General features: G+C 38.3%; 1 protein-coding gene across 2 annotated transcripts in view; it reads right to left on the bottom strand.

Moving 5' to 3' along the window:
• The window catches only part of VEZF1 (vascular endothelial zinc finger 1), a 130534-nt gene extending 114275 nt beyond the window's left edge, over positions 1-16259 (bottom strand). The window contains exon 1 of one of the 2 annotated variants that reach the window (XM_053706940.1): positions 15995-16259. In XM_053706940.1, the coding sequence (XP_053562915.1) occupies positions 15995-16027 (33 nt within the window). In that variant the 5' untranslated portion in view covers positions 16028-16259. The remainder of the gene's footprint in view (positions 1-15994) is intronic. The other variant, XM_053706941.1, reaches the window with a different exon arrangement.
• Positions 16260-26549: the final 10290 nt, after the last annotated feature.

The raw sequence follows: 26549 nt of genomic DNA, 5'->3' as shown, positions 1-26549 counted from the left end.
CAGAAAATCCGCTTCCCAATTTTCCACTCCTGGGATGTGGATCGCAGACAAGTGGCAGGAGTGATCCTCCACCCATTGAATTATCTTGGTCACTTCTTTCATCGCCAGGGAAGTCCTTGTTCCCCCCTGATGATTGATATATGCAACGGTCGTCATGTTGTCTGACTGAAACCTTATGAATTTGGCCTTTGCTAGTTGAGGCCAAGCTCTGAGAGCATTGAATATCGCTCTCAGTTCCAGAATGTTTATCGGGAGAAGAGACTCTTCCCGAGACCATAGACCCTGAGCTTTCAGGGATTCCCAGACCGCGCCCTAGCCCACTAGGCTGGCGTCGGTCGTGACAATGACCCACTCTGGTCTGCGGAAGCTCATTCCCTGTGACAGATTGTCCAGGGTCAGCCACCAACAGAGTGAATCTCTGGTCTTTTGATCTACTTGAATCGTCGGAGACAAGTCTGTATAATCCCCATTCCACTGTCTGAGCATGCACAGTTGTAATGGTCTTAGATGAATTCGTGCAAAAGGAACTATGTCCATTGTTGCAACCATCAATCCTATTACTTCCATGCACTGCGCTATGGAAGGACGAGGAACAGAATGAAGTACTTGACAAGAGCTTAGAAGTTTTGATTTTCTGACCTCTGTCAGAAAAATCCTCATTTCTAAGGAATCTATTATTGTTCCAAAGAAGGGAACTCTTGTTGACGGGGACAGAGAACTTTTTTCTTTGTTCACCTTCCATCCGTGAGATCTGAGAAAGGCTAGGACGATGTCCGTATGAGCCTTTGCTTTTGACAGGGACGACGCTTGAATTAGGATGTCGTCCAAGTAAGGTACTACTGCAATGCCCCTTGGTCTTAGAACCGCTAGAAGGGACCCTAGTACCTTTGTGAAAATCCTTGGAGCAGTGGCTAATCCAAATGGAAGTGCCACAAACTGGTAATGCTTGTCCAGAAAAGCGAACCTTAGGAACTGATGATGTTCCTTGTGGATAGGAATATGTAGGTACGCATCCTTTAAATCCACGGTAGTCATAAATTGATTTTCCTGGATAGTAGGTAGGATCGTTCGAATAGTTTCCATTTTGAACGATGGTACCCTGAGAAATTTGTTTAGGATCTTTAGATCCAAAATTGGTCTGAATGTTCCCTCTTTTTTGGGAACTATGAACAGATTGGAATAAAATCCCCTTCCTTGTTCTCTTATTGGAACTGGATGTATCACTCCCATCTTTAACAGGTCTTCTACACAATGTAAGAATGCCTGTCTCTTTATTTGGTTTGAAGATAATTGAGACCTGTGGAACCTTCCCCTTGGGGGTAGTTCCTTGAATTCCAGGAGATAACCTTGAGAAACTATTTCTAGCGCCCAAGGATCCTGAACATCTCTTGCCCAAGCCTGAGCAAAGAGAGAAAGTCTGCCCCCCACTAGATCCGGTCCCGGATCGGGGGCTATCCCTTCATGCTGTTTTGGTAGCAGTGATAGGCTTCTTGGCCGGCTTACCCTTGTTCCAGCCTTGCATTGGTTTCCAGGCTGGTTTGGGTTGTGAAGTATTACCCTCTTGTTTAGAGGATACAGAATTAGAGAATGGTCCGTTTCTGCGAAAGGGACGAAAATTAGGCTTATTATTAGCCTTAAAAGACCTATCCTGTGGGAGGGCGTGGCCCTTTCCCCCAGTGATGTCTGAAATAATCTCTTTCAAATCAGGTCCAAATAATGTTTTACCTTTGAAAGGAATGTTAAGCAATTTTGTCTTGGAAGACACATCCGCTGACCAAGACTTTAGCCAAAGCACTCTGCGCGCCACGACAGCAAACCCTGAATTTTTCGCCGCTAATCTAGCTAATTGCAAAGCGGCATCTAAAACAAAAGAGTTAGCCAATTTAAGTGCTTGAACTCTGTCCATAACCTCCTCATACGAAGATTCTTTACTGAGCGATTTTTCTAGTTCCTCGAACCAGAAACACGCTGCCGTAGTGACAGGAACAATGCATGAAATTGGTTGTAGAAGGTAACCTTGCTGTACAAAAATCTTTTTAAGCAAACCCTCTAATTTCTTATCCATAGGATCTTTGAAAGCACAACTATCTTCGATAGGAATAGTAGTGCGTTTGTTTAGAGTAGAAACCGCCCCCTCGACCTTGGGGACTGTCTGCCATAAGTCCTTTCTGGGGTCGATTATAGGAAATAATTTCTTAAATATAGGTGGGGGAACAAAATGTATGCCGGGCCTTTCCCACTCTTTATTTACTATGTCCGCCACCCGCTTGGGTATAGGAAAAGCGTCGGGGGGCACCGGAACCTCTAGGAACTTGTCCATCTTACATAATTTCTCTGGAATGACCAAATTGTCACAATCATCCAGAGTAGATAACACCTCCTTAAGCAGTGCGCAGAGATGTTCTAATTTAAATTTAAATGTCACAACATCAGGTTCAGCTTGATGAGAAATTTTTCCTGAATCTGAAATTTCTCCATCAGACAAAAACTCCCTCATGGCCCCTTGAGATTGGTGTGAGGGTATGTCAGAACAGTTATCATCAGCGTCCTCTTGCTCTTCAGTGTTTAAAACAGAGCAATCGCGCTTTCTCTGATAAGTAGGCATTTTGGATAAAAGATTTGCTATGGAGTTATCCATTACAGCCGTTAATTGTTGCATGGTAATAAGTATTGGCGCACTAGATGTACTAGGGGCCTCCTGTGTGGGCATAACTGGTGTAGACACAGTAGGGGATGATGTAGTATGTTTACTCCCCTCATTTGAGGAATCATCTTGGGCAATATCATTATCTGTTGCATTACTGTCCTTACTTTGTTTGGACACTATGGCACAATTATCACATAAATTTAAATGGGGAGACACATTGGCTTTCATACATATAGAACATAGCTTATCTGATGGTACAGACATGTTAAACAGGCTTAAACTTGTCAACAAAGCACAAAAAACGTTTTAAAATAAAACCGTTACTGTCACTTTAAATTTCAAACTGAAAACACTTTATTACTGAATATGTGAAAAAGTATGAAGGAATTGTTCAAAATTCACCAAAATTTCACCACAGTGTCTTAAAGCATTAAAAGTATTGCACACCAAATTTCAGAGCTTTAACCCTTAAATTAACGGAACCGGAGCCGGAACATTTAACCCCTATACAGTCCCAGAATGAGGCTCTGTCTATAACTAGAAAGGCCCCCATCTGAAAAAGGTGTCCAACACAGTGCCTGCCGTTTTTCTAAACGTTCCCCAAGATTATAATACCAATAATTAGTTAGAATCTGCATAATATGCCTAGTAAAGCAATTGTTTTAGCCCAGAAAAATGTCTACCAGTTTTTAAGCCCTTTTTGAAGCCCTTTATTCTTTTAGGTTTAACTAAGAAAATGGCTTACCGGTCCCCATGAGGGGAAATGACAGCCTTCCAGCATTACATGGTCTTGTTAGAAATATGGCTAGTCATACCTTAAGCAGAAAAGACTGCTAACTGTTTCCCCCAACTGAAGTTACTTCATCTCAACAGTCCTGTGTGGAAACAGCAATCGATTTTAGTTACTGTCTGCTAAAATCATCTTCCTCTTACAAACAGAAATCTTCATCGTTTCTGTTTCAGAGTAAATAGTACATACCAGCACTATTTTAAAATAACAAACACTTGATAGAAGAATAAAACTACATTTAAACACCAAAAAACTCTTAACCATCTCCGTGGAGATGTTGCCTGTGCAACGGCAAAGAGAATGACTGGGGTGGGCGGAGCCTAGGAGGGATCATGTGACCAGCTTTGCTGGGACTCTTTGCCATTTCCTGTTGGGGAAGAGAATATCCCACAAGTAAGGATGACGCCGTGGACCGGACACACCAATGTTGGAGAAATAGTATTTGTAATAACTATGAATGTTGGCTGATATGATTTCCATCATAAAAAAAAAAAAAAAAAAAAAAGATTGAATAAATGTTAACAAATCTAATCAAAACTTTTTTCAAGCATCACATACCTCAAACATCTGGCCTATAATTAGAACCAGTGACATGAGGGCTGACTAAAGATATTAAAGTGTCAGTAAACCTAAAAAATAATGTTATATAATTCTGCACATAGTACTAAAATAATGTTATATATCTCTGCACTATCGATATAAAACCTTTTTTTCCCTTTTAATTTTTTTTAAAATATGCCCGTTTTACAGACCCGCTCTCTGCTGAGCGGGTCTGTTTTTTTTTTTTTTTTTACACAGCGCATCGGGCCAGCTGTATAGTCACAGCCCGGCCCGGCCGCGCCATAACATTAAGTGCAGCTCGCTCCTGCTCTGTCTCACAAGAGTACCTGCACGCCATATTTAACAAGCAGCGGTCATCAGACCGATGCTTCCCTAATCTTTCGCCACCTCTAAAGTGGCGAAATTCAATCTCCACGGTCTAGTCCGACCAGGGAGATTGACAGCTCCTGCCTGCACGTGATTGGCAGTGCGCGGGCGGGACTGCACACGAGCCAAAATAGCGCTTGTGTGCAATGCTTTATTCCGCCGCCAGGGGAATTAAGACCGCCAGAGGCAAGCTGCAGCAGACAGGGGCGCATGTGTGTGCCCCTGTCCGCCTCAGCTTGATAAATCGCCCTCTTAGTCTGCACTTCACATGAGTAGTATATTTTTTTTGGACTCCTGTATCATGTGACTGCCATCAACCAATCACAAATGCATATACGTATGTTCTGTGAATTCTTGCACATGCTCGGTAGGAGCTGGTGACAAAAAGTGTAAATATAAAAACTGCATATTTTGTTAATGGAAGAAAATTGGAAAGTTGTTTAAAATTGCATGCTCTGTCTGAATAATGAAAGTTTAATTTTGATTGAGTGTCCTTTTAATTGAAAAAATTAATACCAATGTGTTGCCCTTCTCATCAGTGTGCCAACTTTCTGCTCCTTAAGCTAAAATCAGAGCTTGCACGATTTCTGTAATTGCTTATCTGCATGGGTGCTTTGCTAGCATAGGTGACAGGTTTTCACACTATCTTGGGTGGCAAATTAATTGTGCTGATAGTTCTTTGTCATCAAATCTGTCAAGTTGTTTCTTTTTTAGACACTGAAGATTTTTACACTCTTTATGGACCTAAATCTCATGTCTCATCCTTGTTCAACGGAGTGCATAACTGTTCCAAGTTTGATGACTGCCACCCCTGTGGTAAAGTTAACAATAAGCCGTAATAAATTAAAGGGACACTCAAGTAAAAATTAAAGTTTCAGGATTCAGATAGAGCACACAATTTTAAACAACTTTCCAATTTACTTCCATTAACAAAGTATGCAGTCTTTTTATATTTTTGAGTCACCAGCTCCTATTGAGCATGTCAAAGAAGTCACAGAATATACGTATATGCATTTGTGATTGGCTGATGGCTATCAAACAATACAGGGGCAGTGGAAATAGACATAACTTTGAAATTCTACTACTTATTTGAAGTTCAGACTAAGTGATATTGTATTGTCTTTCATGCATTTGTTGTTTATGCAAATCCACTGTATTTACAGGTCCTTTACATTGAGGGTCTTTGTGCTTAGGATATACTTAAAATGAGGGTTGACCAACTGGCAGTCCAACTGAATGGAGTCAGAACCTTTTGACCGATATAAACATCCTTTTTCCACTAAACTAGATGTTGAAAAACTGCTGTGAAGACCGGTTTCCTTTAAGACAAAAGTGCATTAGTGAGATCAGGAACGAAAATTGAGCAATAGGACCTGACTGCTAGTCTGCATTCATATTCATCCAAAATATGTTTTTGGTGGTTGGTGTCAGGGCTCTGTGGGTTGCAATCCAGTTCTTCACCACGAATCATAAATCATGTCTGTATTGTCTTCACTTTAGGCACAAGACACTGGTATGCAGTAACAAAAATGTCCTTTAAATTGTTCACAAAGAACGGTCTAGGATCCCATTGTGTGCTGCAACATAAAAAAGATAACCCTTCACTGGAACAAAGACTCTTAGCTTGCCCCATTATTCCTCCACCACCAAAATATGAAATTGGGCATGTAAAGTTCTCCTGGCATCCCCCAAATCCAGAGTTCCTTTGTTATAATTTGGAGCATCTGGCAGTCTAACAGCAAAGAGCTTTATACCACTCCAGCCAAAATAGCACATTGTGTGCTGCCACTAAGCCATGAAAAAAACTTTTCACAAAGCTCCAAACAGTGTTTGTGCCAATGATACTTCCATTGGCAATCTAGATCTCAGTAAAGAGTTGAAGCAATCAACTCTTTGTATATGCGATGAACTGCAACATTCAGTGGTTGCTACTACTTGTACCAACTTCACTGCAGTTCCTACAGTTAAAGAGACATTCCAGCCAAAATTGGAATCTCCATGGTTGCTTTACAGTTTTAAATAGAAGCATTTTGGTAATATACATGTATCAGCAAAAATGCTTCTAATAAAAGCTATAGATGTAAAGCTGTAAAGCTAAAGTGTATTTAAGTATGCTCCATGCACCAGCATTTTAAACACAGAACTTGCTGAGAGAGATTAAGCTGCTTGTACCATTTGGTAATGACTCAAGTTGTTAATTGCTGACATACTACCCCCACTGGTGCTCTGAGCAGCTGCAGTATTTAAAATGCTAATGCATTGAGAATATCTAGCTATACTTTACATGCACGTTCAGACAAAAATGTTAACACTAAAAAAAGCAATTTTTACTATGAGCATGTTTGCCAATACATGTATATTGCAAATATGTTTATATTCTAAAATTGAATTCATCTATGTGCATTTCAATTTTGACTGTAACGTCCCTTTAAAGGGACAGTGTACATCAACTACATGTAATAGACACTACTAAAATGAATATGCACACATACTGATCTAAAAATCCAGTATAAAACCCTTTTACAAACTTACTTAAAAGCTCCCAAATTAGCACTGTAAATAATGTTAGGCTGGGACACCCAGTGAAATGGGCTGGAAAAGCAGAAAGAATACACCCCCCCTTGCGCATGAAAAGGCAAATTACACAAACAAAAACAGCAGGAATCTGTATACCTGGATCTACATCTGATACTTTGGGGCTTGGTTAGGAGTCTGAACATCAGCACAATGTTATCAAAAAATAAGCAAAACTATAAATGGTTGCAAAAACACTCCCAGGTGGGCCATATAAAATGGATAATCTACAAAACATTTATACAGAGAAAAATCAGAGCAGATTAGACAAACTGACTTGTTGAAAAGGTGGCATCTTATTACTACCATATTGAAAGTCACTGAACACTATAGTAATGGACATTCTACTGCCAAGCTTTGTCTATATACATTGAGATACTGTGTACCAGGTTTTACACATCTTTCAGAAATATATGCCAAATCCACTAATTAGGGGGTCTCCAGACTCTCCACCCAGTTATAAAAAAATTTTGATATGCTGCATTTGATAACTGGATGTGAAATGCTTTATTTTAAGAGACCTTAGAGCAATACATTAACCTATGATTACACACTAAAAATATGTTGAGCTGTACTTTATATTTTACAGTGGAAGAGATTAAAGTTAATGAATCAATTTTTACAGAGGAAAATAATTTCATACTTTATATAAGAAGAAAATTTTAACAAGTGACCCGTCTCAAAAACCAGGATATAAATTAAAAAAAAAAAACTAAATAAAATTCAGGGAGATGAGAAGGAGGTATGAAACAAAAAAACAAACAAAAAAAAAAAAAAAAAAAAAACTAAGGAGTCAGACGGTTTACAGTATTCAAAGGTTTGAGAAACCAAGGAAGTTTATTCAAATTGATGCATTAGCATCTTTAGCAAAAAAAAATTACACATATATTTTTTTTAAAAATATATACGTGTTAGGAGCCATGGCTCCCGGAGATTTTAACCTTTTACTCCCCTGAATGTTGTTTTTCCCTTACTAGGTCTAGTTATAGGTGGGGCTCCCGGAGACTTTCCCATCCCTGCAGGGCTCGACAAACCCAGGAGCCTGGGAGCCACTAGCTCCTAGAATTTTACCCCTGGCTCCTAACTTTTTGGGTTATTCTCCATATATCTATATACAAATCCAACTGTCTGGCTCCTAAAAAAATATGCCTGGCTTCTAAATATTCTTACTGGCTCCTAATTTTTGAACATATTTGTCAAGCACTGCCATCCCTGCATTAAAAAAAATAAATGTATGCCCTTATTTATGCTTGAACAGTAACCACAAAATTTTAACTAAATATATTGCTAACTGCTGTCAAGAAAAGCTATTGGCAACAGCTGTGAATATAATATTCAGAGATTAACAGTTAGCGTTGCACTTGCTGATAGCCATCATATCTGTTCTTAGACGACATGACAACAGTGGGAAGAAATGAACACCATTTATATATAATAAAAAATAAAATAAAAAAACACAATCACCGCCAACCTTATAATAGAGTGCATAATAGTAGAGACATCAATGAGCTAGAACATTAGAAACATTGTGCTCTAAAATATTCTCCCCTTTAATGTGTTCCCAATGGTTCATTCTACCTGCCGCAGTGTATTTAATTGTTTGAAAACCACTCTTACCTTTATTTTAATTATTTGAAAAAACTTTTTGCCTGTAGAAACAGTCACCTATACTGTAAACATGAATAACAAACATACTTTCTATGGAAAAGTTATGTAAACAGGAGACAACAGAATTAAAGTGAATGTAAATTTTGATGTTTAAGTGCCCGGTTTTTTAAACTTTGATTAAAAACAGGGGCACTTTAATTCATCAAAATTTACATTTCACTCCTGTTGTGACAAAAAAACTTACCTTTTAAACTTCACAGCAGCTGCTGCTTCCTCCGGTCTCACAAGCCATTTCTGATGTCAGAAATGATTGATAGGTCATCCTCCAATCACAGATTCCCCCCCGGGGGATTCAGTGTCTGATTCACTGCTGTGATTGGAGGAAGCCAGATACCTCATTTTAGACCCAGGAAGAGGCTTTGAAACAGGTGGAGGAAGCTGGAGCTGCTGTGAAGATTAAAAAGTAAGTTTATTTTCACAACAGGAGTGAACTGAAAATATTGATGAATTAAAGTGCCCCTGTTTTTAATCAAAGTTTTAAAAACCGGGCACTTTAGCATCAAAATTTACATTCACTTTAACCAGGGAAGGTAGGAGAGAGATTTTTTTAATCTGATAAAAAAAAAAAAAAAAAAAAATATGGTTGTACTCATTGACACCCCCTGCTCCCGCTCAGCTATAGTAGTTGTACTCAGCAGTTTAAAACCTCTTTAATCTCCCAGTTGGGGTAGGAGAGAAACAAAGTCTTAATCAGAAATAGCTTGTTGTGGCCAGCCATAATTAGCATTTATGTTTAGACATATATAGCATTAGCAGGTCTGCTTTACCTGCAGACTCAGACCATTTTTATGGTTTTGTGCTTGAGACTAAACAGGGGATTGTTTTGATTAGCAAAACCAACTATTTTAAATACAAAAGTAAACATGAAGGAACAATTTCACATATATCTAATACTCTGCAGTAGGTATCACAAGCCAATTGGAACACAAAGGGAAAACACATTTTAACGTACACGGTCTCTAATTCTACTATTCAGTAGTATGAAAATATGTTCTACATCATATATACCAACACATACACAAAATATGTGATACACACATACAGGGCTGCAATTAATATAGTTTTATATATAATTGCATACACAAGCATGGCTTAAAAACTCTTGACAACCCAAAGAGGAAAGATTTGCAATGGTAGGCATCAGGTTTCCATGGGAGCAACCTAGCACTGTGCAAGCTACCCATCTAAAGATCCCACAGCATATGTAGCTGTTTTGATATGCAGCAGTCCAGTGAGCTAGATTCACTCTGTCTCCCTCTTCATGCAGAACCATGCAGGCAAGGCTAGGATATGATTTATTTTTTTTAGGGATGCACTGAAATTTCGGACGCAGAAATGTTTTCTGACGAAATTTGTATTTTCGGTTATTTCGGGGGGGGGGGCGGTTTGACTGTTATTTTCAGTAAATTTATTGTTTTGTATATTTCAAATTTGATGCTAGACTAGAGCTGCTGTTTGAGTTAATTTCTTGACTTACTGTTTTGCATATAATAGTTTTCTAGGACTATACTTTATTTGGATAATTAGTAAAAAAAAAAAAAAAAAAAAACTGTTAAAAGTGGACAGGAAAATATAACCTGACATTTCTATATAAAAAAAGGAAGATTTTGCCTCGCAATTTCCTCAGCTAACCAGAGTATTTTCTGTGTAAAAAGTTATACTTCAGCTGTTGTCCAGCTGCAGGTAAAAAAAATAATAACATTTTTTTTAAAAAATGAAGAAATAAACTGCAGCCAATATGCATCAACAGTGCTGAGGTCATGAACTCTTTTTACTGTGATCTCATGAGATTTCACTTAACTCATGAGATTCTGTTACACAGAACTAAATACAAAATACAGTAAATTGATATTTAATATTGTTTAATGTAGGGATTCTTTTTTTTTAGCCTGATTTTTTTCTTGGTAAACATTGTGTAGCATATTATTGTTTTCAAATATTTTTTTGTTCAATTTTAGTGTTACTTTTAATAAAAAGTGTTATTTTATTGGCTTGCTGTTTTTCAATTCAGATTCATTAAATTAAATAGTCAAATTATGCAAAAAAAAAAACCCTAAAAAAAAGTAATATTTTAAAATAATTCGAAAAAAAACAAAAAACATTTTCCGTTTTGGTTTTCAGGCAAATGCATCCTGGATTTTCGGGTTCGGTCCTGGTCCAGAATTTCCATTTCGGCGCATCACTAATTTGTTTCCCCTTTCCCCTATGGGTTACAAAACGTGACCCTTAGAACACAGCAAACAACATGGGCCAATTCAATGCACACTGCAACAACATGACAACATGAGGCAGGCCCCCCATCACAGGCATAGCAATGCCACGTGGGAGATCCGATAAGATCTCAATGAATTTGTGGATGCAGGTGCTCCAGAAAGAGTCAGTGCAAAAATCTACTTCTGGTTCCTATCCTTCTACACAAGTACAATGTATAAAAACATTCTGACCATTAACAAGTCATATTGCTGCTCCTTTAGGTCAAATCACTATACTATGTGTGTCACTGGAAACATTATTTTCTGTGTGCGCAAAATTACAAACAAAATAAAATCTGGCTCCTAAACCAAAGCTTGACAAATCCTAGTAGCTAGTAGTGAGACACCAATCTTAGATTTTTGCTTCTGGCTCCAGCAGAATTATAACAGCTATACACAAACACACTAGCCAGGCTCCTACAAAAGTGTGTGACTGGCACCTCAATATTCTTGATGGGTGCTAAATTTGTCCAAAATGATAAAAGACTAGTGCATAGAAAAATAAAAAATATAAAATTTATTAATAACGTATCTTAACTAGATGTGCTATTTTTTAAGCCCAGACTGCATGTCAGTCTATTCCTTTTAAATGATACATATTTTAGCAAGTGCTTGACAAATCCCATAGCCAGTGAACTATGTCTTCTATTTTTTTCTCCAGAGGAACAGTAAACACCTTGAGATTTTAATATAAAATATTTAACTCTTTGAGTACTAATGACGGCTCTGAGACGTCACAGAATTTCTCACTCTGGTGCTGACCGCTCAGAGCCGTCATGAGCACTCTCCCTCCTTGAGGGAGATCTGGGGGCTCCGAACAAGTCCTACCCCGGCGACCGTGCCTGTAGAGTGACAGGCATCGCTGGGGCTTCATGTGATGCGTATTGACATCACATGCAATGACGTGATGACGTCACAGCGCAACTTTATTTATACTTAAGGTTAAGTATAGGAGGAGGGGGCATGCTGTTTAGAAGCCTGTATCTCAGACATCTAAGCAGCTACAGACCCCCAAGACCCACTGTTGGAAAGGTAATCGCCTAACCTTAACAGTTTAAGTCTTGAGGGTCTTTAAAAAAAAAAAAAAAAAAAAAACTTAGAAAATATTAGCACCCAGGTGGGAAAGTGCTTAGCACTCAAAGTGTTAAGTATAGTAAAAACTTTACAATATACTTGTGATTATATATATCCCTGTGCCTGTAATCTACCTACTTACAGCAAAATCAAAAGGCCACTTCTCTCTGCTTATCCGCCTTGATCTGTCCGCAGCCTTTGACACTGTTGACCACCCTCTTTTGCTCCAAACCCTCCAATCCTTCGGCATATGTGACACAGCCCTCTCGTGGCTCTCTTCCTACCTGTCAAACCGTACCTTTAGAGTAGCCTTCTCTGGGGCCTCCTCTGCCCCGTCACCACTTTCTGTCGTAGTACCGCAAGGCTCTGTCCTCGATCCCCTTCTCTTCTCAATCTACACGTCATCACTAGGTTCCCTAATAAAGTCCCACGGTTTACAATATCATTTGTATGCCGACGACACCCAAATCTACTTCTCTGCACCAGACCTATCTCCTTCCTTGCTAACCCATGTCACTAACTGTCTTTCTCACATCTCTAACTGGATGTCCTCTCACTACCTCAAGCTAAATCTCTCCAAAACTGAGCTCCTTATTTTCTCCCTTCCTCAAAACTCTCCACCCCCAATCTCTCTATAACTGTCGACAACTCCATCATTACCCCTACCCCGCACGCCTGATGTCTCGGGGTCACATTTGACTCAGATCTTTCTTTCACTCCTCACATTCAGTCCTTGGCTAAAGCCTGCCGCTTCCACCTTAAAAACATCTCTAAAATTAGACACAACTAAGATTTTAATCCACTCTTTCATTCTTTCCCGCCTTGATTACTGCAACTTTGTCCTCTCTGATCTCCCCACCTGCCGCCTAGCTCTTTTACAATCCATAATGAATGCCTCTGCCAGACTCATCTTTACATGTCGCTCTTCATCTGCTGCACCTCTCTGCCAATCCCTTCACTGACTTCCTCTTGCCTCTAGGATCAAACACAAAATTCTCATTCTGACATACAAAGCCCTCAACTGATCTGCTCCCCCCTATATCTCAGACCTTGTCTCCAGATACTCTCCCTCCTGTCCCCTTCGCTCTGCTCATGACCTCCAACTCTCCTCTCTTGTCACCTCATCACACTCCCGTTTACAGGACTTCTCCAGACTGGCTCCCATCTTGTGGAACTCTCTGTCTCGCTCCACAAGACTCATCTAGTTTTAAAAGCTTCAAGTGCTCCCTAAAGACTCTACTGTTCAGGGATGCATACAACCTACACTAATCTTTCCTGATACCAGTTCCTCTCCTCCATTGCTATCCCCTGAACCCCCTTAGCATGTAAGCCTAAGAGTGCAGCTGTTCGTAGATAACCTTCTTAATAGCTGACTACAACAGTGCATCTCTTAGCAGGGCCCTCTACCCATTTGATCCCTAGAATTTTTTTGTTGTACTCCCCCTTTGTTTGTTCTGCAGAATCTGTTGGTGCTCTACAAATAACCGATAATAATGAAAATTGTGCATTTACCAATTCTCAGAACTGAAAAATACACTGCCCTCTTTCAAAAGAAGCAAAGGAAAAATTAGACTACAATATCTTTTTGAATTTCTTAATAGAGAGCTAAGATACATAGCCAGACAGATAGATATGTCATAGCTGGGAGCACTGTGTCTCTGCCTTCCTTTTTAAAAAGTAGGATTAGAAAGTTAACCTGCCACAAATACCCATTTCCTATGTGCCAAGGCTCAGTCCCTGGTATGTTCTTATGCATATGAAGGCTTGACAAATCCTGGTGGGTGGGCAGTAAACCACAGTTTATTAAAAAAAAAAATCCCCCCAACATGTGTTTTCCCCTTACATTTTGCATACATCCCTAAAGAAAAATCTCTCTGGATCCTTTAAAAAAAAAAAAAGTTTGGCTGTCTTCAGACTCACAGCAAGTGAAGAACTGTCATAACAGGCAAAGGGGGGGGGGTACTAGCTGGAAGAAAAAATGCAATTTGTTCTCTCAATGTTCAAGAGATGAGAAAGTATAAATTTGAGTCTGCTGCAATTTCTTGATAGTTTTAAAACTAGAAGAAATTACACACATACTGACACTTGTTTTTGAAAATGAACCAAAAGGTAAAATTGCAATTCATATTTTACTTTCTTTGAAAAACAAAAAGCCAAAATAGATTTTGTTACACACTCAACAGTAAGAAGTAATCAGACTATAGTTCTAAACAGTAAACGCTTTAACTATATATATATATATATATATATATATATATATATATATATATATATATATAAATTAAGACAAATAATAATATATGAATACAGTGTGTATTCTACACTCATACAATTAAAATAAGCACCCAAAAGCAGGCCTAACAGCTGTTGCAGAGAAATAAACAGCCCATGAAAAATAAAAGGCAAAATACAATTAGACGGCTCTAATGTATAGCAAGCAGTCTGAGGTGGCGCTTATTCACAGTAACTGAAGGCTTCTCCGGCTCAGTGCAGGATGCTTGCTTAGGTGACAGCACTGAATTGGAAACCGTGACTTATGCAGATCAGCATGGCAATTTATACATTTAAACACAAACTATGGTGTCACTCATTGCAGCCAGTCAGGGTCAAAATGAGCTTCGAAAGTGAAAGGGTGTGCATATATTGCCCCGCCTAGGTCTCAGTGGTGAAGACCCAGTACTTGCCCCTGTCCCCAAGGGTTACATTATCCTTTGTGACAAAAGGGGGGGGGGGGCTGCTTCAGATGTAATAATCATAACATTTCCCTTGATTTGCATGAAACAGTTTATAAATCTACAAACTCTATGAATGGGTAGGCGGCTAAAGGGTTTACATTACTTTCATTACTGTAATTCTAGCAATATTGCTCAATAAAACACATTAGATTTTACTTTCACTGATCTACCTCTTTGGTTAAGATACATAAAAAAAAAATTGGCTCCCAACTATTATTATTTTACAAAAAGGTTAAATAAAAAAAGGACCTCCATGTATTATTTGTAGCTCTGCAAATTAAATGAGTTAATCCTTTTTATACAGTCATTGCTAACATTGTATCATTGTATGGTTTAGTTTCCTATATGTATAGGATAACAGAATAGAATGGCATATGTATCCTGGATCCATGCACAACATATCCTATTGCATTATGTAGCAGCATATTCTGACGTGCAAACATTTCATATTAAAAAAACATCCATACAAGAGATTCCTGATAATACATTATTTTTTTGTATTACAGTATGTTAGCTTAACAATTAAAGTACTGTATATGAGCAATACAAATCCGAATATTTACTGCAATCTACGTATCTTAATTACGGTGTAAAGAATACGCGAAATTGAGTTTACAAAATACATTATGAATATATATTACAATGCTTCTGTAAAATACAATATTTTCACATACATGGAGGCTCTCACAAGTACAATAAATTGCTTTTATTACCTAAATCCGTTACTTTTACCGTTAATCTCAAATATTTTAGCTCCAGGACAACCTTTCAGTTGAAGATTACAACAAAGGAAACGTGATTCAGCAATGTGCTCTCTGGCTTTATTAAACATTCACATACACTATCGAAATAGTTTACAAAAACGATCGTGTGCAGAAGAGATCTCCTTATGTAGCATCAAAACAACATTGATAGTGTTATCTTCCAATCAGCTAAGCAGAATAAAAAAATAAAATATATATATATGCGTTTCCATAAGCTGTAAAGATCTGCTGTGTGTGCTATCCCTGTGAGCGCCTCCCCGGTGCTTGAAGCCGGCTGTATCTGCCTGTGTGCCCGGGGAAGGAGGGAGTGTGAGGAGGGAGGAGGTGGCGGGGTGTGTGAGGGGGGCTGCTTGCTCCCGGGTGTCCCCGCTTCCCGGGGAGGGGAGAGAAGGCTGGGGCTGCTGCTACTGCTGGTGCGGCGGGGAAGGGGGGGTGGGTGTGAAGAGGAAGAGAGAGGAGGAGGGGGCACCACCGCCCTAGTTTTATTTATATAAAGGTACAATATCATTTATATATAAACACGTATATGAAAACTACATTATTATATTTTTTTATTTTCTTACCTGGAACAAGAAAGCGGTCCAGTTGGCCTCCATGGCGATCCCGGGGAAAAGGATGGGGAGAAGAAAAAAAGGGGAGGAGGGAGAACAGCAGAGCTTGGAGGGAAAAAAGGAAGGAGGAAAAAAACGTAAAAAAAAAAAAAATCGGCGAAGAATCACTACATGAAACCCTACAACAAAGCAGCTGAAAACATGGCAGCGCCTAACAACTTCCGGTAACCTCTGGGAGAGACCATTTGGGGGGAGGAGGGGAAGCGGGGAGCGAGGTGGTGAAGCAACCCCGCCTTTGGTCATTGGGAAGGGGGGTTGTGGGAGGAAACCATGTCATTCTAACCCCCCTTCTTCTTCCCTATGGCTTTGTGCTATGTGGTTATCGCCGTCGTGTGCATGACCATAGCCCCCCACCTTGTCGTCAAACGTGATGAGAGGGGGAGAGACTGTAAATAAACCTTCCTAACCAAAGCTTTGTGTGTGAGTGTTTAATAAACATGGAGGGGGATCTCTTCATTCCTACCTCCTAGTCTGGAGATGGCGGGCGGGGGGAAATGTGTTAAAATGGCCACTGCATCTCCGTGTTAAATGAGGTAGCGGAATTACCTCATGCGTGGCAGGGGTTTTATAAACAAGGATAGACAAACTATATTTCTTCAACAAAAATGGTAATGTCATTGTTTTAATGTTTTCATTCTTCATTTTACCACCTCCTCAACCCGCCCGCCATGTCATGTCCTGCGGGTAAGGTTCAGTACTTCCAGCTGTCTGTGTGACAGCTGCTTCTTCTGCTTTTGTTTTTTCGGAAGTATAAATCGAGACGGTACTACAAGCATAATAAATAGGGATTCTAACATATACATTAGTGAGTTGTTTTATATTTTTGTAAACAGATTATTCGCATTAATCAGTCGTGCTTGCGAGACGAATAAACAAATGATTTAATTGCAATAAGTGAGACCGCTGCAAGACCGTTTTCTGCCGCAGGTTGCCTGCAATGCGTTATTTGTGTACATAGACAATATACACGTTATAAAACGCCTTTGTTATGAGTATCATGCATTTATATTGAAACAGGATTGCAGTACGGTTTAATTGAAATTATGTTGTATTACTACTACAGTACCAACAGAAAGCTAATTAGTTATGTGTTTTCTTTAAACAAATGTTACTGTGTAGTCCAGACGTATTTTCGTTGTCTACACACAGTCGCCCCCCATTTTTTTCCTCTAGTTACAACACCAACTCAATGTATGCATTGTACAATAGAGAAAGGGAATAGGCGGGAAAACATGTTGATTTACCTGATTTCAAAAATCACTTTCGTTTATTGATTACCTCTAACTGTTTTTGCTCTTTGTTTTGTTGAATCGTGATGTTATTCCATAGAGATCAACAAATGTTATGTATTAGACATCGTTTGAAGCATTTAATGTGCCATCCAGATGTCTTGCGTTAAACTACGTCAAATAATAGTTGTGCACAAAAAGCAATCACAGAACGTAATGATTAAATTAATATTTATTTTCCGTAGTGACAGAAATGAGATTGACGGGTTCATATTTGCTCGTCTTCTCGTGTAATAAAAACAAATCAAATGGAAAATAAAAATGTAATAAAAACAAATAAAAATAGATGTGGTGCTGTTTGATACTAAACATTTGCAAACTCTATGGCTGATGCACCAGATTTGCTATTGTTTATCCTTTATAAATTGTTACAATACATTTGAAGTACATGCTATATGGTGGTAATAATGATTGTTTTGACAATTATACTGTTGCAACTTCATGTGAAAAGTAGAAGAAAGATGGAACTAATTGTTTATAAACGGTTCTTACTACCCCTCCCCCTTACATGTTACATTTACCCCTTCGCTACCGGGACTTTCAGGGAAGAACTTGCCCCAAATACTGTTTGTTTGTTTTTTGTGTTTTTTTTTGGGGGGGGTTATCATTTTTGCTATCACTCCATTTAAAGTGAAATAGGACATTGTTTTGTTTTGTTTACCTGTCAAAACATATATAAATATATACATACATACTACTTGCAGCCATCTTTAGTACTAGCAGCTGTCTGCCAGTACCAATAAATACATATTTATTTATATTTTCTGTAGTGTAGTTAGGGTTGCCACCTCAGCCATGTTTTGCTGGACACTTATGAGTTACACATGCTACAGGGTGTGCAGGGAGAAACATGTATTGTGTTTCTGGACAGCACTATTCATATTCCTCCCTGCACACCCTGCAGCATGTGTAACTTATAAGTGTTCTGTATTTTAAGGGACGGGTGGCAACCCTAAGTGTAGTGGTCCCCTCCTCCTCTCTGGCGATTGTTGTCTAGGGCCCCCCACCAATCTTAGATTTTTGCTTCTGGCTCCAGCAGAATTATAACAGCTATACACTAGTCAGGCTCCTACAAAAGTGTGTGACTGGCACCTCAATATTCTTAATAGGTACAAAATTTGTCAAAAATGATAAAGCCCAGTGCATAGAAAAAAAATATATATCATTTTTTGATAACGTATCTTAATTAGATGTGCTATTTTTGAAGCCCAGACTGCATGTCATTCTCTATTCCTTTTAAATTATACATATTTTAGCAGGTGCATGACAAATCCCATAGCCAGTGAACTATGTCTTCTATTTTTTCCCAGAGGGACAGTAAACACTTTGAGGTTTTAATATAAAATATTTAGTTAAAGTGAAAGTCAATCCTAGCGTTGTACAAACACTAGGATTGACTATTGAAACAAATAAAGGGGACTTTACATTCATGAAGTATAAGATACTTCATGTAGAAAGCTCCTTTGTTTGTTTCAATCAATCGCCGTTCTAAGCTGCTACAGCAGCCCACAGCTAAAAAAATTTTTTGCTAAGAGGTGACGTTTTCACCTCTTAGCCAATAGTTGTGTGGTAAATCCGGTTTGGCGCCCATGGGAGCCGGATTTACCGCACGGCTATTGGCTAAGAGGGCGCAGCAGTAAGGTTATTTTTACAATGTGCTGTATTTAAAGGTACACTAGGGTCCAAAATGTGCATTTCAGTTTTGAATGTGACGTATGCATTGCACTATAACTCTATTATCAAAATGCTTGTAGTAATAGCTATCATTGTTTTAGTGGCATAGTTTCATTATGTATATGCTGCTTGTGTCCCCTATACACCAGCATAATTAAACACAAGTCCTGATCAGAATGCCAGCAGTGGCTTGTATGACCTATATGGCTGACATGTTACATGTCAGCCATATAAATAGCCAAATTAAAAATTCAGTGGGTTGGCGAAGTGATTATTACTCCATGCAGCCAAAGAAAGAGAGGGGTGGCGATCTTAATTAACAAGAACCTGACCTATAAGGTTGTGTATGATGAGGGAGATAGTGAAGGAAGATTTCAAATAATAAAAATAGAAATTAATAACTCAGTATTTATTCTATGTAACGTATATGGACCCAATTCTATTGATCGGGAATTTTGGGATAATCTCAGTGGAAAACTTCTAAAATTTTCGAAGGAAAATATAATTATAGCGGGGGATTTTAATATGGTATCGGACTCTAAGCTTGATAGATTTGATAAAGGATCCGAGAATAAAAAAACTTATGAAAATAGATTGCTTCGGAACTTTTGCAATTCATTGGCTGTTAAAGATATTTGGCGTTTACAAAACCCGGATTTGAGAGTGTACACTTGTGAATCGAAAAGTCATAAAACATTTTCGAGAATTGATTTGTTCTTGGTTTCAGACAAAATATGTGGATTGAATATAGCAACAGACATTGCAGATATCGTTATTTCGGATCATGCAATTTTAACCTTAGTTATCAAATCTAATCTCAAGAAGGAACCAAATAATTTCTCTACATTTTTCTTTCCGAAACACCTGATACATAGTATTAAATTTAAAAATTGGCTACAGTCCAAATGGTTTGAGGTTTATAATTTTAATAAAGCATATATAAATAAAATAGAAATTTTCTGGGAGACTGCTAAATGTTTCTTTAGAGGGGAAATTAAAGCATATATGTGCAAATTGAAACGTAAGAATAAGCAGAGGGAATACCAATTAGCCAATGCTCTCAAGAACAGTTTTAGGACATATATCTCATCAGTAAGTAAACAAAATTGTGATAAGTATATCAAGGCCAAATCAGAGAGAGATTTATTTTTAAAACAACAAACAGCAATTGGAAAATTGAGACAGAAAGCATTATATGGGGGGTTTTCAGGGCACTCAGCTAAATACTTGGCACGACTTACTAAGAAAAATTCAAATAATAGGATATTGGCAGTTAAATCCAAAGCGCAAAGATTCACTAATAATTTAGACATTAAAAATGTTTTTCACCAGTTTTATCAGGATCTATATGCAGAAAGAGAGGTGCATTTTGAAAATAAAGAATTGTTTTGGCAAAGTATCAAAGTTCCAAAGATAGCTCTGGAACAATTAACTAAACTTAATCAACCTATCTCTGTTGAAGAAATTAAAGAAAGTATTAAAACCTCTAAACTAAGTAAAGCCCCAGGCCCTGATTCCCTCCCATCCGAATTTTATAAGATGCTTCAAGAACAAATAAGTCCAATCCTACTTAAATTGTTTAATGAATATTATCAGGATAAAAAAGATTGTTCTAGTAATTTTGCAGCTTCAAATATTGCCTTGATACTAAAAAAGGATAAAGATCCAGAAAACCCTTCCTCTTACCGACCTATATCACTACTTAATTTAGATTATAAATTGATAACCTCTATTTTAGCGAGGAGATTACAAAAATATCTTGACCCATTAATCCATAACAACCAGGTAGGATTTATGACAGGTCATAGCTCAATGAAAAACTTGCGGAAAATCACAGTCCTGCTTGATTGGTTCTGGAACAAATCCCATTAAAAAAAAGCACATCAAAGAAACGATTCTGCAATTCTTACAGTCGATGCCGAAAAGGCATTCGACTTGATTACCTGGGATCATTTATTTACTTCCCTGACTAAATTTGGCTTTATAGGACAATTCCAACAATTTGTTCATAATATCTATAAGAATTCCTGTTCTTCTTTAATTATTAATGATGAAATATCAGAGAGATTCAAGCTAAATAGAGGTACTAGACAAGTTTGCCCACTCTCGCCACTCCTCTTCAATCTATCCTTGGAACCATTAGCGATACTGTTAAGACAGGAACTAAAAGGGATATTACCTGGGGAAAAATATTTTGACTCTCCTGCTTTATGCAGATGATCTGGTTATTTTTCTTAGTAATACAGTACAGAGTATCCCCCAATTAATGCATATTATAGATGTTTATAGCTCCATCTCAGGATATAAAATGAATATTTCAAAATCAGAATTATTATGGATTTGGAGGACCCCCCCCCAGTAGTATAAGAAGTCACCCTTTTAAAGAAGTCAAAAGTATCAAATATTTAGGTATGGTTCTAAGTGCGGATCCCGCACAGTGGTATGCACTTAATTTTCCTTCTTTGAGCATGGGGAAAAAAAATTAGAACAGTGTATGAATCTACCTCTATCTTTCTCAGCACGAGTTGCGCTAATTAAAACTGTATTATTTCCCAAACTACTATATCTACTCCAAAATCTCCCGCTCTTATTATCCCGGAGAGATCTAAGTATGTTTAATCGTGTATGTTCTTTCTTTATATGGCATGGTAAAAGACCACGACTATCTATGCAGAAATTATCCAAGTGTAAAAGTATGGCGGGGATGGCGTTTCCAAATATTCGGTATTACAATTGGGTTTCTTTGTTTAAATATGCAGTAGATTGGATCACTAAAAAAGAATACTTGACTTCTTTAGCAATAGAATCGGATCTGGTCTCTCCATTCTCCTTAAATGCGATTCTACACTGTTGCCCATCTAAATTGCCATGTAATATTAGTAATATGATAACTTTTTCTAATATCATTCGAGCCTGGCATAGAACATGTCTAGAGGTCAATGCAACACCATATGTATCGAATTATCTAACGATCACTGGTAATCCAGAATTCATCGCAGGATTGGGTCGATCAATTTTTTCAAAATGGAATAACCAAGGATTAAATAACTTGTTCAATTGATGGATCCCTTAACTGGTCATATGAAATATTTTCGTCAGATTAATAGAGAGTTTGGAATCCCCCAATCCAAATTGTTTGCATATCTTCAGCTGCGACACTTTGTACAAATTATTAAAACAAAACATAGCACAGATTGGGCATTAGGGAATTTAGCAGACAATATTAAAGCCTATTTGAAAGGTAATTTTGCAGTTTCCAAATTTTACACTACCCTGATTTGCCATATGGGGCAGCAACATATGAATGTAGTATTAACTAAATGGAATAGATTGTTCCCAGAGGTAACTTTGGAAGACATCCAAGCAAGCTTTCTTTTGACAAAAAAAAAACAAAAACCTCTAATGCTTGCAAAGAATCACAATTTAAACCGATTAATATGATTTATATTACACCCAAAAAAATGGCAGGTTGGTATACAGTAGGGAATTTATGCCCTAGGTGTAGTTCAGATATGGCGGATTTACTTCACTGTTTCTGGTGGTGTCCAAAGATAAGGCAGTACTGGTAAAAAATTAACTTCTGGCTTAATAAAGTTTTGGATTCACAGATACTATTAAAAACCCAGCAGATTGTTTTTCTTGTTAGACCCGAAAAAAAATATAGGAATATTCATTTAATTAATACAGCAATTATGATCGGGCTTATATTAATATTAGAGAACTGGAAAGCCACTGTAGCTCCTAGTATGGCTGAGTTTTCCAAGCGAATAGAGATACAAATAATAATGGACCAAAATAACATACAGATCTGGAACGAAAAACAGAATCTTTTTTTCACCAAGTGGAGCAGGGTTATTCAAATAATGCCTATTGGATTACATAAGCAAATGATCTATCCATTTAAGCAATCTATCTTCTTTCAATTAAATATATTGAATGGCAATTTTCCTATAAGTTGGACTAGCTAGATAGATGGAATAACCCCCCCCCTTCTTTCTTCCTTTTCCTTTCCTCTTTTTTTTTTTTCTCCTTCTTTTCATGAAATAAATGAAATTATTGTTTAAATATAATCTTCCAAAGAGAACATTGGAATCTACAATTGTTGTATAATCATAAGTATTTCAGTTTTACGCAAAGAGTCTGTTTAAAATTTGCTTTTATTATTGTATATGTATTTAGACTCTCTAGATTAGATGATTGGAATTCTGTTTTTGAATTGTATTTTTGTTTGTGCAATCGGCTCTCTGTATTCTGCATCATTCTTTATTATGTCACCAAGAGAAAAGAAAAAGTATTAATAAAAATAAATTATTGAAAAAAAAGAAATTGCATCCCAAGTTTGTGATGCTCCTGTAATTTGTAATTAAACTCACATTTATCAATTAACATGTGCTGACAATACAGAAATCACACAGGCATCCAGTTAAAATGGTGACAAATTTACTCAACCTTTCTGTTGTGTGTATCTGTGTGTCACACTGAGCAGGGAGCAGAGAAAGAGCAGCAAAAAATTGAGGATTTGAGAACAAAAATTGTGGAAAAGCATGGACAATCTCAAGGGTACAAGTCCATCTCCAGAGATCTTAATGTTCCTGTGTCCACTGTGCGCAACATTGTCAAGAAGTTTACAGCCCATGGCACTATAGTAAAAGGGACAGTAAAGTAAAAAAAAATATTTCATGCTTTAAATAGGGCATCTAATTTTAAACAACTTTCCAATTTACTTTTATTACACATTTTGCTTTGTTCTCTTGGTATTCTTAGTTAAAAGCTAAATCTAGAAGGTTCATGTGCTAATTTCTTAGACCTTGAAGACTGCCTCTAATCTAAAAGCATTTTGACAGTTTTTCACCACTAGAGGGCATTAGTTCATGTGTTTTATATAGATAAAATTGAGCTCAGGCACGTGAAGCTCCTAGGAGTCAGCACTGATTGGCTAAAAATGCAAGTTTGTCAAAAGAACTGAAATAAGGGGGCAGTTTGCAAAGGCATAGATACAAAGTAATCACATAGGTAAAAAGTATATTATTATAACTGTGTTGGTTATGCAAAATTGGGGAATGGGTAATAAAGGGATTATCTATCTTTTTAAACAACAAAAAATCTGGTGTTTACTGTCCCTTTAATCTCCCTGGACATGGACGAAAGAGAAAAATTGATCAAAGATTGCAACAAAGGATTTTTCAAATGATAAAGAACTTGAATCAACTTCAAGCTGACCTTCATGCACAGGGTACAAATGTGTCAGCTCACACTATACGTCGCCATCTGAATGAAAAGGGACGCTATGGTAGGAGACCCAGGAGGACCTCACTGCTGACACAGCAACATAAAAAAAGCCAAATTAGAGTTTGCAAAAACATACCTGAGGAAGCCAGAATCCTTTTGGGAGAATGTGCTGTGGACAGACGAAACAAAATTACAGCTTTTAAAGAAAATAATACAGTCAAGCATGGTGGAGGTTCACTGATGTTTTGGGGTTGCTTTGCTGCTTCAGGGACTGGATGTCTTGACTTTGTGCATGGCATTTTGAAATCTGAAGACTAACAAAGAATTATGTGGTGCAATGTAGGGCCCTGTGTCAGAAAGTTGGGTCTCCGTCAGAGGTCATGGGTCTTATAGCAGGACAATAACCCAAAGCACGTCAAAAAGCACCCAGAAATGGTTTAAGACAAAGCACTGGATAGTACTGAATTGGCCAGCAATGAGTCCAGATCACAATCCCATAGAGCACCTGTGAAGAGATCTCAAAACGGCAGTTGGGAAAAGGAACCCTTCCAATCTGAGAAACCTGGAGCAGTTGGCGAAAGAAGAGTGGTCCAAAATTCCAGTAGATAGGTGTGAGAAACTCACTGATGGTTATAGCAGTAAACAATTGATTTCAGTTATTTTTTCCAAAGGGTGTGCTACCAAATATTAAATTGAGGGTGCAAATCATTTTGTCCAGTCCATTTTTTGGCGTTTTGCGTGGAATGTGCCAGATTTGGCTTTTTTTTCTCTCCACTTTTTGTGTCATACCAATACAAACAAAAGAAATAAACATGAGAATGCCTAAACCTTTGTAATTTCAACATTTTTCTGGGGAAGTAGTGGAATATCTGACAGAAATGCAGGGGTGCCAATATTTTTGGCTATGACTGTATGCGCAGCCACCAATCAGCAGCTTCTGAGTCTACCTGGTTTACTTTTCAATAAGGGATACCAAGAGAACAAAACAAATTCGATAATTAAATTGCATACTCTAGCTGAATCATGAAAGAAAATGAAGAATGATGATGTACAGAGAATGTGCAGCATATATGTTAAAGGCTGTGACACACTGCAAGCGATGTGTCGCAAGGCGTAGCAGCTGCTTCGCATCGCTTCTGAAGTTCAAATATTTCATCTCTGAGCGCTCAGCTACGCGACCTAATGCAGTGGAGTGCTCAGAGATGAAAAGTCAGGACACACTGAGCGTGCACATCCGCATCTACACGTTGGGCACTACTCCGCTTGCAGTGTGTCACAGCCTTTATACTGCTGAAACAGTGATTAGAAACATTTTTGCTTATAAAAGTTTACTCAAAGGGGGCGGAGCCTAGCCACACAGGGTGATGGCTGACTAAAATTTGGCTCTGATGCCTCACGCCCGGTCAGTGTATTCATAGAGGTATCTTCACCCTAAGATCAGCTCTGAAAACGTAGGAGATAACTTTGTAAGCTGCCCTGCTGCCTTTGAGGGCAAAAGAAAAACCCCGGCGTCACTCTGAAGAGGTTTTCCTTGGATCAGTCAACGGAGGCCTAGAACGGAGCGCTACTTAATGCGCCACTGAAGGGGAAGAGTGATCTTGTGGGTGCAACCCCCCCCCCCGACCACCGTAAGTCTGACCTGACATAGCAGAGGACTTTGCAAATCACCCTTCCGGGTCTGCAAGAGGTAGCTCGCCAACACTGCAGCTGACTCACAACTTGCTATCACCGCTCCCGGTGTTGGTGCGGCCCAGCCGGGAGAGCATACAGGAGACACTCAGTATAAAGAGGGGAGTCTGTGAGTGCTAATCGGAACTCACCCACGCGGCCATAACACCCGGTAAGAAACCACTCCCGACTTCAGCCCATAACATTAGCTCCTAACTTGAGACCAAAGGCTGGAAATTTCTTACAATATTAACGCTGATTGCTGTTCATAAATACAATATTTAACCCTGTGTACATTTGGGTCCCCTTACTGATCTGGCCCATAGCGGGTCTCCTGGCCAGGATATAAGACCTGCAGTCCGTGCTTATCGGTTTTCCACGATCAATAATACTGCTCCTTAGAGATTGGTAGTATACCCAAGCAATTGACTATAGGGCCTCAGTTTCTCAAACGACCCTTGCTGTCCTAATCCCATTAATAACATGTCAAACAGGAAAAACAATAAACCTAAAAAAGGGCACAAATCAACAAGCCTCACTAATTATCTTAAAGCCACACTACCTACTACTGAAATGCCAGACATTAGACCCCCCTCTCCTGCTAACAGTGCTGCGGATTTGGCGGCATCTGACCATTTACAACATCA

This window comes from Bombina bombina, chromosome 3 (assembly GCF_027579735.1).
Source record: "Bombina bombina isolate aBomBom1 chromosome 3, aBomBom1.pri, whole genome shotgun sequence".
Taxonomy (NCBI): Eukaryota; Metazoa; Chordata; class Amphibia; order Anura; family Bombinatoridae; genus Bombina; species Bombina bombina.
Note: the sequence above shows the minus strand (reverse complement) of the source record. Positions and strands in the feature narration are given on the sequence as shown.